The sequence below is a fragment of the Opisthocomus hoazin genome, chromosome 10 (assembly GCF_030867145.1).
Source record: "Opisthocomus hoazin isolate bOpiHoa1 chromosome 10, bOpiHoa1.hap1, whole genome shotgun sequence".
NCBI lineage: Eukaryota > Metazoa > Chordata > Aves > Opisthocomiformes > Opisthocomidae > Opisthocomus > Opisthocomus hoazin.
The window spans coordinates 25,456,551-25,470,799 of record NC_134423.1 but is presented as its reverse complement, the minus strand read 5'-3'; the positions used below and the strand labels follow the sequence as shown (position 1 = coordinate 25,470,799).

The 14,249-nt window shown below is 44.1% G+C and overlaps 1 protein-coding gene across 4 annotated transcripts in view; it reads right to left on the bottom strand.

The window, feature by feature from the left end:
• Nucleotides 1-264: 264 nt before the first annotated feature.
• SV2B (synaptic vesicle glycoprotein 2B) overlaps nt 265-14,249 on the bottom strand; it is a 68,762-nt gene continuing 54,777 nt past the window's right edge. For all 4 annotated transcript variants that reach the window (XM_075431900.1, XM_075431899.1, XM_075431901.1 and 1 more), the window contains 6 exons: nt 13,257-13,345; nt 12,341-12,505; nt 9,641-9,774; nt 8,750-8,950; nt 6,329-6,488; nt 265-5,393 (listed from right to left, as the gene is read on the bottom strand). In XM_075431900.1, the coding sequence (XP_075288015.1) occupies nt 5,210-5,393; nt 6,329-6,488; nt 8,750-8,950; nt 9,641-9,774; nt 12,341-12,505; nt 13,257-13,345 (933 nt within the window). In that variant the 3' untranslated portion in view covers nt 265-5,209. The remainder of the gene's footprint in view (nt 5,394-6,328; nt 6,489-8,749; nt 8,951-9,640; nt 9,775-12,340; nt 12,506-13,256; nt 13,346-14,249) is intronic.

Genomic DNA, 14,249 nt, shown 5'->3' with positions numbered 1-14,249 from the left:
GGCATTTAAAAAATATTTCATGTTTTCTTCACCAGAAAACTTTTCAGGATAAAGACTTTCTCCTGTAGTGTGTTAGGAAGCACACACTGTGAAAACATACTGATAGAAGGGAGACTTAATCAAGGTGGGATTGTTTGAGAGAGCAATGATGTACACAGAGCAAACATCAGAGAATTCTCCACATTGTCAGAGTACAAAGTCACCCACAACAGCCCCTGCAAGAGGACTCAAAGTGCCCATTAAACACAAATACTACAAGAGTCATTCTTTTTCTTCCAGCTTTTTAATGTGACGGAGAGAACAAAAACAAAGTCCATTGGAACAGCTGCAATTTCCAGTGACAACCAGACACAGATCAAATGAAAGAAAATAAAAGAAGAAAGGTTTCAAATGAAGAAAAGGAGCCAAGGGACTGGAATTGGCTATTTCACACACAGAGCCGACAGAACATCTAAATGAAATGTTTCATTAAATGCACAACACTGGGTGTTATTTGCAGTGGAACTTGCAGTGTGTGTACATTTATACAGCACTAGCATCACATACAGCAAACAAATTTCTTTCATTTTGTTTCCTTCAAGGTTCCCAGGCTTGATTCTTCCTAAAAGCAGCATTTGCTAATATGAGGGAAAGAAACTGAGGGAGAAACTTGATGGAAATATAACATATGGGGCTCAAATCTACATAGACCTAAAAATACACTCTCCAGTTTTGTGTGTCCTTTGGAAAGTCAAAGGACATAAGCAGGGAACATAAATAGACCTAGGGTCTCCTTAACAGTATCAGAGTATACTCTGCTGTTGGAGGTCTCATATCAGGACCTGGAAGAGATGTGCATGTCTGCAGAAAGCTCAACTCCATGCAGCCTCGCTCTGTGCCCCTGTGTGAACCCAGAGCCACAGCCGGACTGCTCCCAGGCTCAGGGAATATCCCTTAGTGCTCCTCCATCACCACCGAAGGACTTTGGGCTGCCTGACCACTCCCCAGAGTGCAGAACATGGGTTTTCCAAGAGTGACCCTTTTCTTAGTCCACGAGATCCGTACGCCACTGTTTATAAGTCATATAGCATTTCAAGGGGAAGAGGGTCACACAGGCGAGGAGGGGATCACCCCATCCAGCCCCTAGCTGCAGCCACCACCAGTAGCATGTAGCAGAGCCAGAGGCAGTGGCAGGAGCTGTCCTGCACAACGCAAGTGAAGGAATAGATAAATGACAACCAGTTAAATCAACAGGGAATACAAGGAGGCAGAACTCTTATTGTAATATCACTGGTCTTTTGCAATAGTATCAACAGTGGTTTGTGTTCCTCTAAATGTCTGTTTCTGCATGCTCAGAAGCTCAGTAACGAACTCCGCCCATGACCCCATTACACTGCTGTACAGACAAGACACTGAGTCACAGCAGGCCGGTTTGGGTTCCCTAGACCCACCTTTCCCATGCCACAAAGTCCGTGGCTAAGTGGCTGGACTGGTGTGCCACGCATGCATGAGGAGGTCTGGCTGTCCTCTGGAAGAGGTCTTTGGGATTTAAGGCGAGTCCTCTGTCTTTGTCCTCTGTGCCCCTGTCGCAGTAAAGTTCATGAATCCAAGGAAACTGTGCTCTGCGGGGATCATCAGCAGACCTGCAGCCAGCAGTTTTCTCTGTGGACGGTCCAGTGTATCCAAGACAAGAGCACCATTCACTGTGGCAAACGTAGGCAGAGGAAACCACTGGAGGAGGCATGCTGGCACTTGCACTGCAGGTGTAATGCTTATTTTACAGTAGAAATAAAGTTGAGCCATCAGAGGAGGTGCCGATGAGAAATCTCCCCTTGCACGGTGCTCCAGGTCTCTGTGGCTCAGGCTCAACCTAGCAGGTAGCCCATGGCTTGAAGATGACACCCAAATCAAAACCAAGACAGTGCTGAGAGGACTGTACCCATCAACCATTTTGCTCTCAAGAGCAGTATTGTGAAGCCTACACTGATTTAGACCATGACGAAGAAAATAAAAAAACACATTGGGAGTACTGACTAAGCCTTACTCACACTGAAGTTGGAGAGAAGATGTCAGCCCAGGTGTCACAGGGGCAAATGCCTGAGCTGGAGCTGTTGCCCTGGATTTCTCTGTTATGGAAGGAGAGGAGCAGGGCCATCCAGGGCAGCCCATCTTCTTCTCAGCACAGTGCCTGAGCACTGTCACGTACATTGCCTACGCCTTCAATGAAGAATAATGGGAACCCAGGGCGATGTGTTCCGATCCAGACATCTAACTCGCAGGTGTCTAAGGCTAGGTCATACGGTTTCTCCTTAACTTTTCATTTCTTCCTTCTCTGTTCCTTGCCATCCTTTCCCAGGCCCCTGTGTACCAGCTGCAGTGTTTGCACTTTTGTGTTAGGTCATGAACTGCCCCGTCAAGTGTCAGGGATAGGAGCATTGTCACAACACACGTGCATCGTCCCCTAGCCCTCAAGTTACTGACTCATGGATTTTAGAGCCGCAAAGAGTTTCTACAGTCACGTGGATAGCCCAGGTGACATTGACAACAAGATCCTATTGCTCTTTAACTTGTCCCAGCTAAAGACTCGAAGATGAGGTTTAGCAGGCTGTGAAAGGGCCATTCCGTAAAGAAGAAAGGTTTCTAAGATTGGATACTATTTCCTAATGTTACCTTGCCATTTCTATCTCCTCAAGACCTCAATTTCTTCGTTCTCAGAAAATTAGCAGAGAATTTTTGCAAAATAAATGATGTCATTAGAGTCACTGTACATTGTCAGTGGAGAACAAAAATAGTCAGGCTTGCTGTCCGAGCATTGGATGATATGTAACTAAGAGTGCTTCATAAAATAAAAACAGATGAATTCTGGCTCTACAGAGCAGCACAACGGAATAGTCCAGAAAATGAAGCAATCTTATTTCCCCCAAATGCAATGTGATAATTCATGTGCACAGCCCAACAAAATGGATGAAACATAAAGACCGTGGTGATCTTTTGTGTTCAAATACATATTTAGCTGCTTCTCACCATGCAAAAGGGACCAGACATTCTTAGAGAAAAAAACACATTCTGGGCTCTGATTCTCAATAGAAGCTGTGAACCACTGCCAAAGGACATAATTACGTTCACTCCTACCTTAGAGAAGGAACCTTGCTGTTTTGAAGACAAATCACTAAAAGGCCCTAAGCTACCCGTAAAATGAAGAAATGAGGCATAATAAGCTCAGTTATTACAGCAGGTTGTGATTTTAGCAATTTCATAAACCTCAGAATAAATCTTAAAAATCCCAAACAGCCCATTATAGCCTAGCTGCTACGTAAGTGTTTATCCCTGATTGACACCATGATAAAAGTGATGCTCATTAGAGGGTTTTGCCTCATCAGCAAGGATTTGCTTCTCGTGATCTAACCCTGCTCTGTGTCCTTCATCTGTGCTCTGCAGCAGTACCCGTGCTGACTCCCACAGCTGCGTGGGACTGGCCCTGGTGTCAGCTGTCAGGGTTGACTGCCTCTGCACAGCTGAAGGTGGCTGCGTTAGACTTCAGTCCTGCTGGATTTCAGCCTAGCCTTGCTTGTTTTTCTCAAAAAAAAAAAAAAAAAATAAAAAAGAAAATGGATCCAAAGGAAGGTAAATAGGAAAATCACTAGCAAAAGAACAAAAGAACTTGTTATGTCACAAAATATCCTGGTGAGACAAATTCCTTGCATTATGTGACAGTTTCTGATCAATTCTGGTCTGTTGCTGAGCTTGTTGAAAGGGTCTAATTAGCGCTATCTGCTCAATTGTGAGCATTGGTGTGTTGTGTAATCATGCATTTCATTCTTGCTTCCCAAGAAAATATATCCAAAAATACGTCTCACTTTGTTTCTAGATGCAACAGAGCTTAACTCCTGTGACGGAAAGGGCATACGAATTTCAGAAATGGTCTTTGCAGGATATCAAACTTAACTGTGCCACTTAATGGAGAAATTAATGTTCTGTACAGTGAAAGCTTGCTGCTTGGTTTCCCTGTGTAACAAGTTAAATGGCTTTAAGTAACTGTGCTTACAGTGTTTCAATGAGACCCAAGTATATAAGAAAATCAAGCATTGTATTCCTTAAATAATATGGCTAAAATGCTGGTAAATTCACAGTTACCATACTCTGGGTATTAGACAAAAAGTCCCCTATTTACACTGGATAATATGTACACATTTGGTTTGTGAAATGTGCCAACATCATATCAATTTTTCCTATGTGAAAGTTGTAGGAAAAAAATTCTTAATCATCCTAGAAAGATATATTCCCAGCCATCAATACATTTAAATATTTCGTGTCTGGATACAAAGAATGAAGTGTCACTAAGTTGGTCGCGACTCCAGATAATGTTGAATTAGTGGGATTAGGTTTTAGTGTCTCTCTTAAGAACTTCTTACGGGTGCAGAAATTAAAAATTATAAATTTCAATAGCTGATCACTTCAATGTGTATATGTATGTTGGTAAATATGTGTAAATACATATATATATAAAATTATGTATGTATTTCTCTCCCAGACCAAGAAGGTGCCTAGTGATTCTCTATGCCAAAGTGAAGACAGTAAAGGGCTCTGAAAGCCTTTTTCTTCTGAGAGAGCCGAGCACCGACCCTTCTATCCTCCAGAAATCAGGACTCCCTCACTCTTTCAGGCAGTTCAGGTGGTGACCCCAAAATCAAGACAGCCAGGGTCCTAATCACCTTGGTAGCTCTTGTCCCTGTTGCTGGAGCTCACCTACAGTAGGTTTGTTACCTGCCTCCCCTTCGGATGCCCTTCGTGTCTGACCACAGCTGATGTGAATCGCCAAGGAGTGCGGGCAAGGCAGGCAGTATCTCGCAGCTCGGCAAAGGCATAAGGGGGTCAGGATCTGTTCTCCCGTCGGACACGTTCGCACCCAGGTGGGCACACACATGCACGAAGCCGCTGTTCACGTCCTGTGCCGTTACACTGGGATGGAGAGGGACAGGGTAGGCTCCCAGTGTAGGCACGGTTAAACCCAAGCTCTGCAAGGGGTTTGTAGTAGCTGCATGCACCAGTCGTGGCTGTAAAAGAGTCAGAAACTAGGGGTTTCATTTTATCCCTTTGGGTTTGTCTTTCCCTCTGCCCTGTTCTTCGAGGTATCGACAGAACAGTATGAAAATAGACATTTTGATTTTTCCAAACATGGCTCTTTTATGTTCTTCTACATCTGCCCCCCGGCCCCCCTGGCCTCATTTGCTCACATCAGGACCTGTTCTCGAGTCTCTGGCAGGCGCAAAGCAAGCAAGCCACCTCCAACCAGAGCAGAGGAAGCCAGAAGGATGGGAACCACCTTGGTTATCCCCACGAAGGAGGCAAAGATTGAGTTCCCCAGGATGGCACCAAACTTGCAAAGACCATTGAGGATGCCAAAGGCCGTTGCCCTGCAGGGAAGAAAAGCAGAAAGCAATGGTTAGGAGGGAGGTTCTTGGCATAACTACAAAAGATCTGGATGGATAATTTTGTGAATGCTCTTAAGTTGCCCAGGCTATGCTTCTAGCAAGTAAAGCCAGGCAGGTTAAATAAATAGATAAATAGATGTCTGTGTTTGGCGTGTCTGTGTGAATGAGGAGAATGTGTGTAATCATTTCTCCTTTTCATCTCAGCTTCTCCATAGCCAAAGAATGGCCCACTATGACAGCCTCTGCCCTTCCCAAAGACAGCAGGAAACAACCTGCTCTAGAACTTGTCAAAGCCCTTCCAAGCTTTCACTGGAGTGGGTTGTCACCAGAGAAACAACCAGGGCTCTCCTCCAAATCCTGATTCCCCCAGCAGCTAAAAGCAGGCTGCCTTCAAAGCACAATCCTTCTCCTTCCCTTCTGGCTTTCCCCAACATACTGAAAAAGGCAAAAAAAGGCTTAAAATGTTGTTGCAAGGAAAGAATTAATCTTCAGCGCATTGCCCCAAATTTTCCTGTGCTGCCCCATCTCCCAAACCATTCTGTGCACATGGTTGTCTCCAGGTTGTGGAGGGGAAGGCTGTCACGGTGATGAGCTATGACAAGAGGCTGGGGGATACAGTCTGAAAGGCCAGACCTCCACGCACATCCATGGAAATGACGGACTCTGTATTTTATCTGCCCATAATTTCCATACACCCACGTGACTCCCTGCATACAAGCCAACCGTGCATGCAAAATTATCCTTGCAAATGTCTGTGCTGATCCAGTATAGCCACAGGACTACTCAGCCCTTAAGGACTGGTGAAAAGAGAAAAAATACACTTCCCCCATCTACATGTATCTAGAGTGACTTTTCTATCAGGAAGCGAGAGGACAGAGTCAGAGGGTAGAGACTAAAAGGAGAAATATTCTGAGCACCTTTTGTCAGTGGGGTAGAGCTCCACAGTGATCACGTCCAGGGCGTTCCAGGCAGCAATGCTGGCCCCACAGAAGAGGCACTGCCAGCCGATCATTGCCGACTCGCTGTTGCCGAAAAAGAGGAAGAAGCAGCACACTGCTGAGATCAACATTGAGCCACCTATGGGGGTAAACCAAGAGAATAATGTTGGCACCAGCTTCCCCTGTCCACAGCTAGGTAAATTCATTTGTTGATAAGACGGCTTTGAAGTGATGGCGTTTCACCCCCAAACAAATTAAATCTGCAAGAATCCAAAAATGCCTTGACACTGCCTATCTGTCATTCTCTGATGCTGGAAACTATCCTGAAAATGTTCTCGGTGACCATCAGATCTTGCTGATAGTCCTGCTCTATGGAGACTCTGAAGACCGGCTTTTCCAGGCAGATTTCCTGCACCTCAGACATCCAGATGGACCCAGGAAGAGCAGAGGCAAATAAACATGAAAGTCAAGGAAGAGCAAGAATCATTGTGAAGGTTTTTCAACCAGAGTTTTGAGAGAAGAGCTGGTGCATTTCATATAATATTGAAATCACTTGACACATTTCTAGTCTCAATTAGGATAATTTACGGTCAATTGTATGAAGCACTTGAGGTCTCTTTTAATTATAAGAACATCATTAGATTTCATGGTACATTTGCACAGGAGCCATAATTTTATGAACACCACCGAGGGAGAAAGTGAGAGCGTTCATGCTCAGTTAGGCACAGTTCAGATTCAGAAATATTAATGGCTACATCAATGCTTTCTACCCCATCTGGAATTTTTACCTAAAAGATGCAAATTTTGCAAAATCAAAGTATCCTTCACTGGAAAGTTCTTTTGCTGCTGAAATATCTCCATTTACTACCAGGAGACTGAAAGACTTTTTTTTTTTTTGTCTGTCTGAAGTTTTTTGAATCAGTTTGACACCATGCAAAATAATTTGGGTGCTGAACTGGAACTAAAACTCTTCCTTTGGGATATCAAGTTGCATCTTGCCACTGTAGTGCCCTGCCTATGAAAAGCTGCCGTGCAGGACTCCGTATCCACTTCTCCTCCATGGCAGCTGGCCAAACTACATCCCCCTCTGCACGGTGTGGGTATTCCTTCTACTGAAGAGGTACAGTGCAGCATCAGGGTCGCCATGTGTGCACCAAGAGACCTGGCGTTTGGTACAGGAGAGGGTTTAGCAGAAAATGATAAAACTAAACTGAAGTCCCAGCGAGGCACAGAACGCAAAAGCGAAATTCAGTTTTTGTGTTAAGCTGACCAGAAATAATATGTTCAACAGAGTGATACGGGTGGGGTGCCAGAAGGCTGTTTCAATTGAAAATTCCTTGGTGAAACATTTCAGCGTGTCATTACTAATTTTTGTCCTGTACTTTTCATTCTGCAGAAGAAATAAGCTTTTAGGACTCCAGCTGTCATCTCAATTCCAGATGAAAATGCTGAAACGCTGACATGTTTGCAGGGTAGACAATCTGATTCTCATTCAGCTTTATTTAATTTATTTCCCACAGACCCTCTGATTTGTTTGGGTCTTTTCCAAATTCACTACATGAACGGTCATTTTGCCCCCACATTCCTGACACACCAGTGGTTCATCTTGCTTACCTTAACCTGTACAATGGTGAGACTAAGCTGACTAAAGTTCCCTCTCTTCTCAGAAGAGAGAAGTAGGGGAGCTCATCCCTTACACCACATTCCTGATTTCATTAAACTCGCTTGGCTGTCCCTCAAGGCATAGGACCTGGAGAGCAAGGTTTGAACCCTGGAGTAAGCAACACCAGAAATTCCCAAAATAATCATGAAGCTGATAAGGTAATAACTTATTCCCATAATGCTAAAGGGTTGCATCTTGGCTGTGACACGGTCAGTTAATCTACCATATGCTCTCTGAAGCCGTTTGTAAAATCATTTAAAAATCAGAAAACCAAAAGTGGGAACTCCTGGGCTGTCAACCAGCAGCATCAGATAAACTTTGTGAATATTCATTGCTACAAGTAAAGCATATTTGTTTATACAGAGCTCTATGGACATCTGCATCAACTCAACAGCACCAAGAGGTCCTGCTTCAGATCTGAACCTGTTGTGCTGAGAGCCGGATAAACATACAGGCTTTGACACAAAAGTCAAAATAAAGGAAAAAAGAAGGATGTCACAGAAAAGCAGAGGAAAGCAGGTAACTTGCCCACTGCAAGAGAAGAGATCACTTGGCTCCCCCGGGAGCCTTTTTAATCTGCTGCTCCATTTGATATGGGAATGACTCATCCCCACCTGAGGCGTCTTGGCTTGTGTTAGTGTGTGCAGATGCAGCGAGACCTTCACACTGACCTTGGCTCTTTGCAGAGTCGTGCTCCCACCCATGACCTGTGCCATGCACCCATTGTCCCCACTCACCGATCATCTTTATCCTCCCTATTTTGTCCATGAGTAACGCAGAGATGATGTTGCCCGGCAGCACAGACAGGCTGCCCAGAAAGCTGACCAGGTAGATCAGGAAATCATTGTCCTCCTCGAAGTCCAGGTGACAGCCTTCCTTCTCCTTCAGAAATGTGCTGTTTATGAGCCTGCAGTTGATGAATTTGTGTTCATAGAGATCTGCGAGGGAAAGAGGCAAAGTCTTGATCCTGCTTAGCTGATCTCCTTCCATACAGCAGCAACAGGAGTCAGGATCAAAACCAAATAAAAGATCTGAGAGAAGCTCCTCGCCAAATGGAAATGGCTAGGGAGTTGTTATTTTAGTGGCACACTCTAGCTGAATGCTTGGTGCCTGGTGGGTGTAAGCTCATGCACTCCTTTGGTTTGTGGAATCACCTGGACCAGTATCCCCATGTCACAAGGGCAGGGCAATGCAGGCTCGTGCTTTCATGGCATTATGGTCTGCTCTCTATCAGAGGAGGAATGAGAATCTTTTTCAGGATAAATGAATGAAAACTCTACAGCTTACGATTATCAACCACAAGTTAGTTAAAATTATGTTTTAAGCCAAATTTGTTCAGCTGAGCTGTTAAAGTGCTGGGCATTTTGCCAGTACTTTAACCTGCCGAGGTCTGACCGCAGGCTTTTGCATTTCCCGAGCAGTAGCCAATGACACCAGAAGCCATATGGTTAAAAACACTGATGAATCAACCTGAAGCCTCCTTCCAAATGCATCCTCCTGTTCTTCCCATCATCACTCTCATTAGCCAGCCCACACACAAACACACAGATCCCTATCATCATTTCTCCCAGAATCTGATAAAATAGTTCCTAATTGCAGAGGTGAGACCATAGCAGGAACCCCATTACCAGTGTTATAAAAGACAGTAGAGATGATGGTGCAGTTTTCGAAGAAGGTCTCGCTGGATGTCACATCTTCAAAGTAGCATTCCTCAAACAGTGAATCTTCAAATCTCACTTCCTTGAATTTCATGCCAATAAATCTGTGGGGCAGGAAACTGAACGTCACTCTGTGCTTTAAGGTATTTTCTACACTGCGTAGCATGTAATGGCTGTTTCAAGGGACAGAGCACTAATGGCAGTTTCTAAGGTCATTTACAGAAAAGGTGTCTCTCGAATGCGTAACTGTCCTTTCAGCTCCATGCTTACATATATTGTATTTTAGTAGCCAAGATGGATTTGAGGAGGGTTTCTTTTAAGAAAGATGGACCTTTTCGGATTTCTGGCAGTTATCTAGTCCTCAAAACAGTCACATCTAAGAAAGTGTGCCTCCAAAGCTGAGCAGACTCAAATCATCTCACTTTCAGTACACAGTCCACATCTGAAGAAGACATCATTTCACTCAATGCATGGCATTCTCTTTGCAAACTGACCTTACTGCCTGCCTTATTGTGCCCTTCTTCCAGCATAAATACATACGGACATTATCAGGAGCCCACTGAGCCATTTGGTGAAAGGCTTCTGACAGTTGTTTAAACTCAAAGTGATTTTTTTAAGTAAAAATGCTATAGAGTTTATAGACAGAGCAGAGAGATTATCTGAGTTCTGCTTGTAACCATCTCTGTTCGAGGACTATTGCTTATCATGTGGTGAAAAGAGATTGCACTAAAAATAATCAGCTGTGTCAGGTGATTGATTTCTCCTCTGATGGGAAGCTTGACATGTCTGACCTGCCTGCCTGAAGGATGACACAATATTGATTTACCTGTGAAATTTTGCAGGGACACTGAGAAGACGTGTTAGTTAATGCACAGGCATGTTTAGAAGATGTAAGGAGCTATTAAGAGCAAGCATTATTGCTCTAGTTAAGGAGGCCACAACTGTGACCAAATAAAAAGCCTTCTAACATATACCCAGAGACTTAATTGAACTGAGCACTTACAACACAGTCGCACATGATGGCTGTTTACACCATTAAATGAGCATTGCAGGGCTGCTTAACCGAAGCTACTAACAGATATTACTAATGCGCAAAATACAAGAAGTCCGTTCAAGTCTTTTGCTCCCTGTAGAAGGTCTCACAGGTTACAGCAACAATTAGGCAGTTCTGCATTTGCTCAGTAATAGCCTGTGATGTATTTACTCCCAAAGTTTGTTAGAAGCCCTTTTCCTGCAGTTTGCTTTCTTAACATCCATCTTTAAAAGTCATATAGCAACGGCCTGGTGTTCAATGGAGTTTTAACTCACAGCCAAGGGCTGGAAGGAAAATGCAGCTATAAATCATATTGAGATATGCTCTGGGTATTACTGGAATGTCGTTTGATCAGGTTTTGAGTTATTGAATTGGAGCGGACCAAGGCAGGAGATTAGTGATGTACAGCACAGGTTTACATCTTCATCCTGCAAGGTGCTGAGCATCCCCAGTTCTCCATGAAGTTAGTGGGCATAAGATAAGGGTCCCCAGTCCCTACCTTTGACCACCATACATTTCTCACCAGACTGTTTGGCTGTGAGGGTGAGGTTTGCACCATCGAGCATAGCTCCTTACTGTGGGGAAGGTTTGTGGAAGGACATGGGAGGGGATACTGGGGTCCGCCACCAACATCTGTCAGATATATGCCAAGGAAATTAAGACAAATGGTTTCTAAGGGGAGAGGAACACCCTGGCTGGGCAATGAGGTATGGTCTGGCCCATGAAGATTGAAACAATGAGTGTCTTGTGTAACCTTGAACACTCAGTGGGGCCTTCGCACATAATGCAAGGCAGCTGGACTAACACCCTGTCTAGTCTATCTAGGGCAATGGGGTCTCCACAGAATTTACCTAGGGGTATTTTTCCACCCATTTTATTGGGATTTAGAAAAGTAATAATGGCCTGCTACGAATCACTAGGATTTACACTGCTGTGGAACGTAGAGTGGTTGGAGTCTAGGCTGAATGCAGATGAACACCCACCAGGCCGAGCCCAAAGAGGAGAGGAAAGGGAGGAAAGCAATGCTGTTGCTGTTCCGCTGGAGTGACTTCCCTGACTTCAAAGCACTAAAAGAGCAGGTGGCACACACAGTCTGTGTGGAGATGCTGGCCGGCGTGGGAGAAGCACACCAGTGCAACTGGCCGTGACACAGCTTGCGTGGGCTGCAGGATGGAGACTGGCGTAAGTCATACCGAGGACTTCAAAGGTAAATGGCTTTTTATTTTGGGAATGCAGCAGCAGAAGTGTTTCGTTCCAAGTGATGGTCTCTGCTGCCCAAGCCCAGTAGATGTCAGTGTGTGCTAAGAGAAGCCACCTCTGCCTCCAGAGCTGCCCAGCGCAGCCGGGTGGGCATCCACTGCCCTGCTCCCAGCAACGGGCTGCTGGAAGCAGGACTCCTCACATGCATCTCCTTGGGTTTGGAGATCTGCGTGGCTGGGGCAGAGTGTGCGACAAGCAGGAGAAATAGGATATTTGGCCTGTGCAAAACTGGATTTGGGATCTGAGAGATACAGACTCAGTGTCCAAAAGAAAAAGAGACTTTCAAGTTGGTGGAAAAATAAAAATAATAATAATAGAAAAGCTTTCTAGAAATATTTTTCAGTTCACATGCATCAAAGAAAGTTCTGTTCACTTACTTATCATTTCTATATTCCCCATTTCTATGGATCTGGTTTTCCAGGGTGAAATTAAAGGTGAAGTGTGACACTTCTTCCTCGTCGAAGATCTTCACTCGGGATTCATATGCCTCTTCTTGGAGATACCGGATCATATCAGGGAACCACACAATAAGGCCGTAGTAACTATAGCAGGATGGGAGAAATACATTAGGGATGCAAGATCCTGGCACTGCAAATATCACAGTGTTTTTCCAATTATCTACTTCATAACTTGTAAATTTGTTCAATTCCTAATGCAAAAGCATTGCTAATACAAATTTGCTCAGCTCTGACACAGGACCGAGCAAAGTGTCTCCCTGCTCTAAACATCCAGCTATTCTCAAGCATGTTGATCCATTTTTGTTCACTTAAAGCAGGACGATTCATTTACGTTTTAGTGACATTGTCTCCTTGGCTGGGAAATACAGCGATGTGCTGTCCTTCCTGCCCAAGAGACCAGCAGAGTAGCAAGAAACTTGGAAACCCCCCCAGAAGGCAAATTTCTGTGAGGTTTAAGTGAGTTAGACAAAATTTACTTGTAGTTTAGATTTAGCCTCACCTGAATAGTCTTTACCTAGACTAAGGAAGAGCTGAGAATCGGGTAGGGTTATGAGGTTTTTTGGGCAGACAAGGTCAAATGAAAGATTTAGAGGTGAGAAGCACGATACATTACTGCCCTACTGACCATTTCTCAAGTCTTAATTTGTTCAAAGCACCTTGTACTTTCATATAAGCAATCAGATTGATCAACAATTTGTAGGAGAGCAAGGCTTAGTAGACAAAGACTCTAAAATAAAACATGGTTAGTTTTGTAGTAGTTTATTTAAATGTGTAAATAATTATTCAAACTCTGAGGGCCCTCTAGTTTCCTGAAAAAGTTAAAGAAGTGCCATACCTTAAGGCCATTGTAAACCAAACCACAGCCAACATCAGTGTGTTCATCCTGTACTGGGCTGTTAAACAATATAGCACATTGTCCCAGACCTACAAATTGACAAGAAGGAATTAGCTGCAAGGAAACCCTAGCTTACACTTGATAGACTAATTTCTGAGTGCATCATAAATTTAACATCAGTAAAAAGGGCTCTTTGGGGAAGGTCAGACCCGTGGCTTATATTCAGTGTTTGTTCAAAATTATATTTATCAAGATAAATGGCTTACAAAAAGATCACTTATTCTGCTATGTGCCAGGGTACTTGATGTGAACTCTCTGTAATGAGCTAGAACGCATGACTAGGATTGGGCGGGGATGGTGCAGCGTGTCTCTCAGGTTATATCAGCAAGTGCTGATACGTGCCTGTTCTCCGACCCTTTGACAATTTTGTCTTTTCGAATATATGTATGGTGTCAGGGGTGTTTTCAAACTGAGCTCCAAAGCTTACTGCAGAGGAAAATCCCAAATGCAGTTGACATTTTAGGAGGGGTAAGATGAACTCAACTAGGGATGAAGACAAGCAGAGCATGCAGGGGATCAAGATCTGCTCTTCTTGACCTGCTGCAGGAAATACTGACAGGAACACGAGGGGACGTAACTCTTCATGCTTTTAACTTGCCACTTAAATAAACTAATAGTATAGCACCTACATTGCTACTAATTAAAAAAGACTCTTCTTTAAGCTCCATGCTTCTAGACTAGAAGCATCTAGCAAGATTTTGCACGAAGTTCTGCATGGGCATAGGTAAGCAGCATAGCATGTGTGAAAGGTTAAATTAGCTGAAGAGATGATATAACCTGGTTAGAACCTCAGTTTCAGCAGGACCAATGAGCAGACACTCTTCTGAATCCACTATAGGTGGTAAATTCACTTTGGCTTGGGGGAGAGGGAATCAATATTTATCTGCTCAGAAGGAGAGTGCTTGGGGCTGTGGCTGGTCCTGGAAGCTCTGC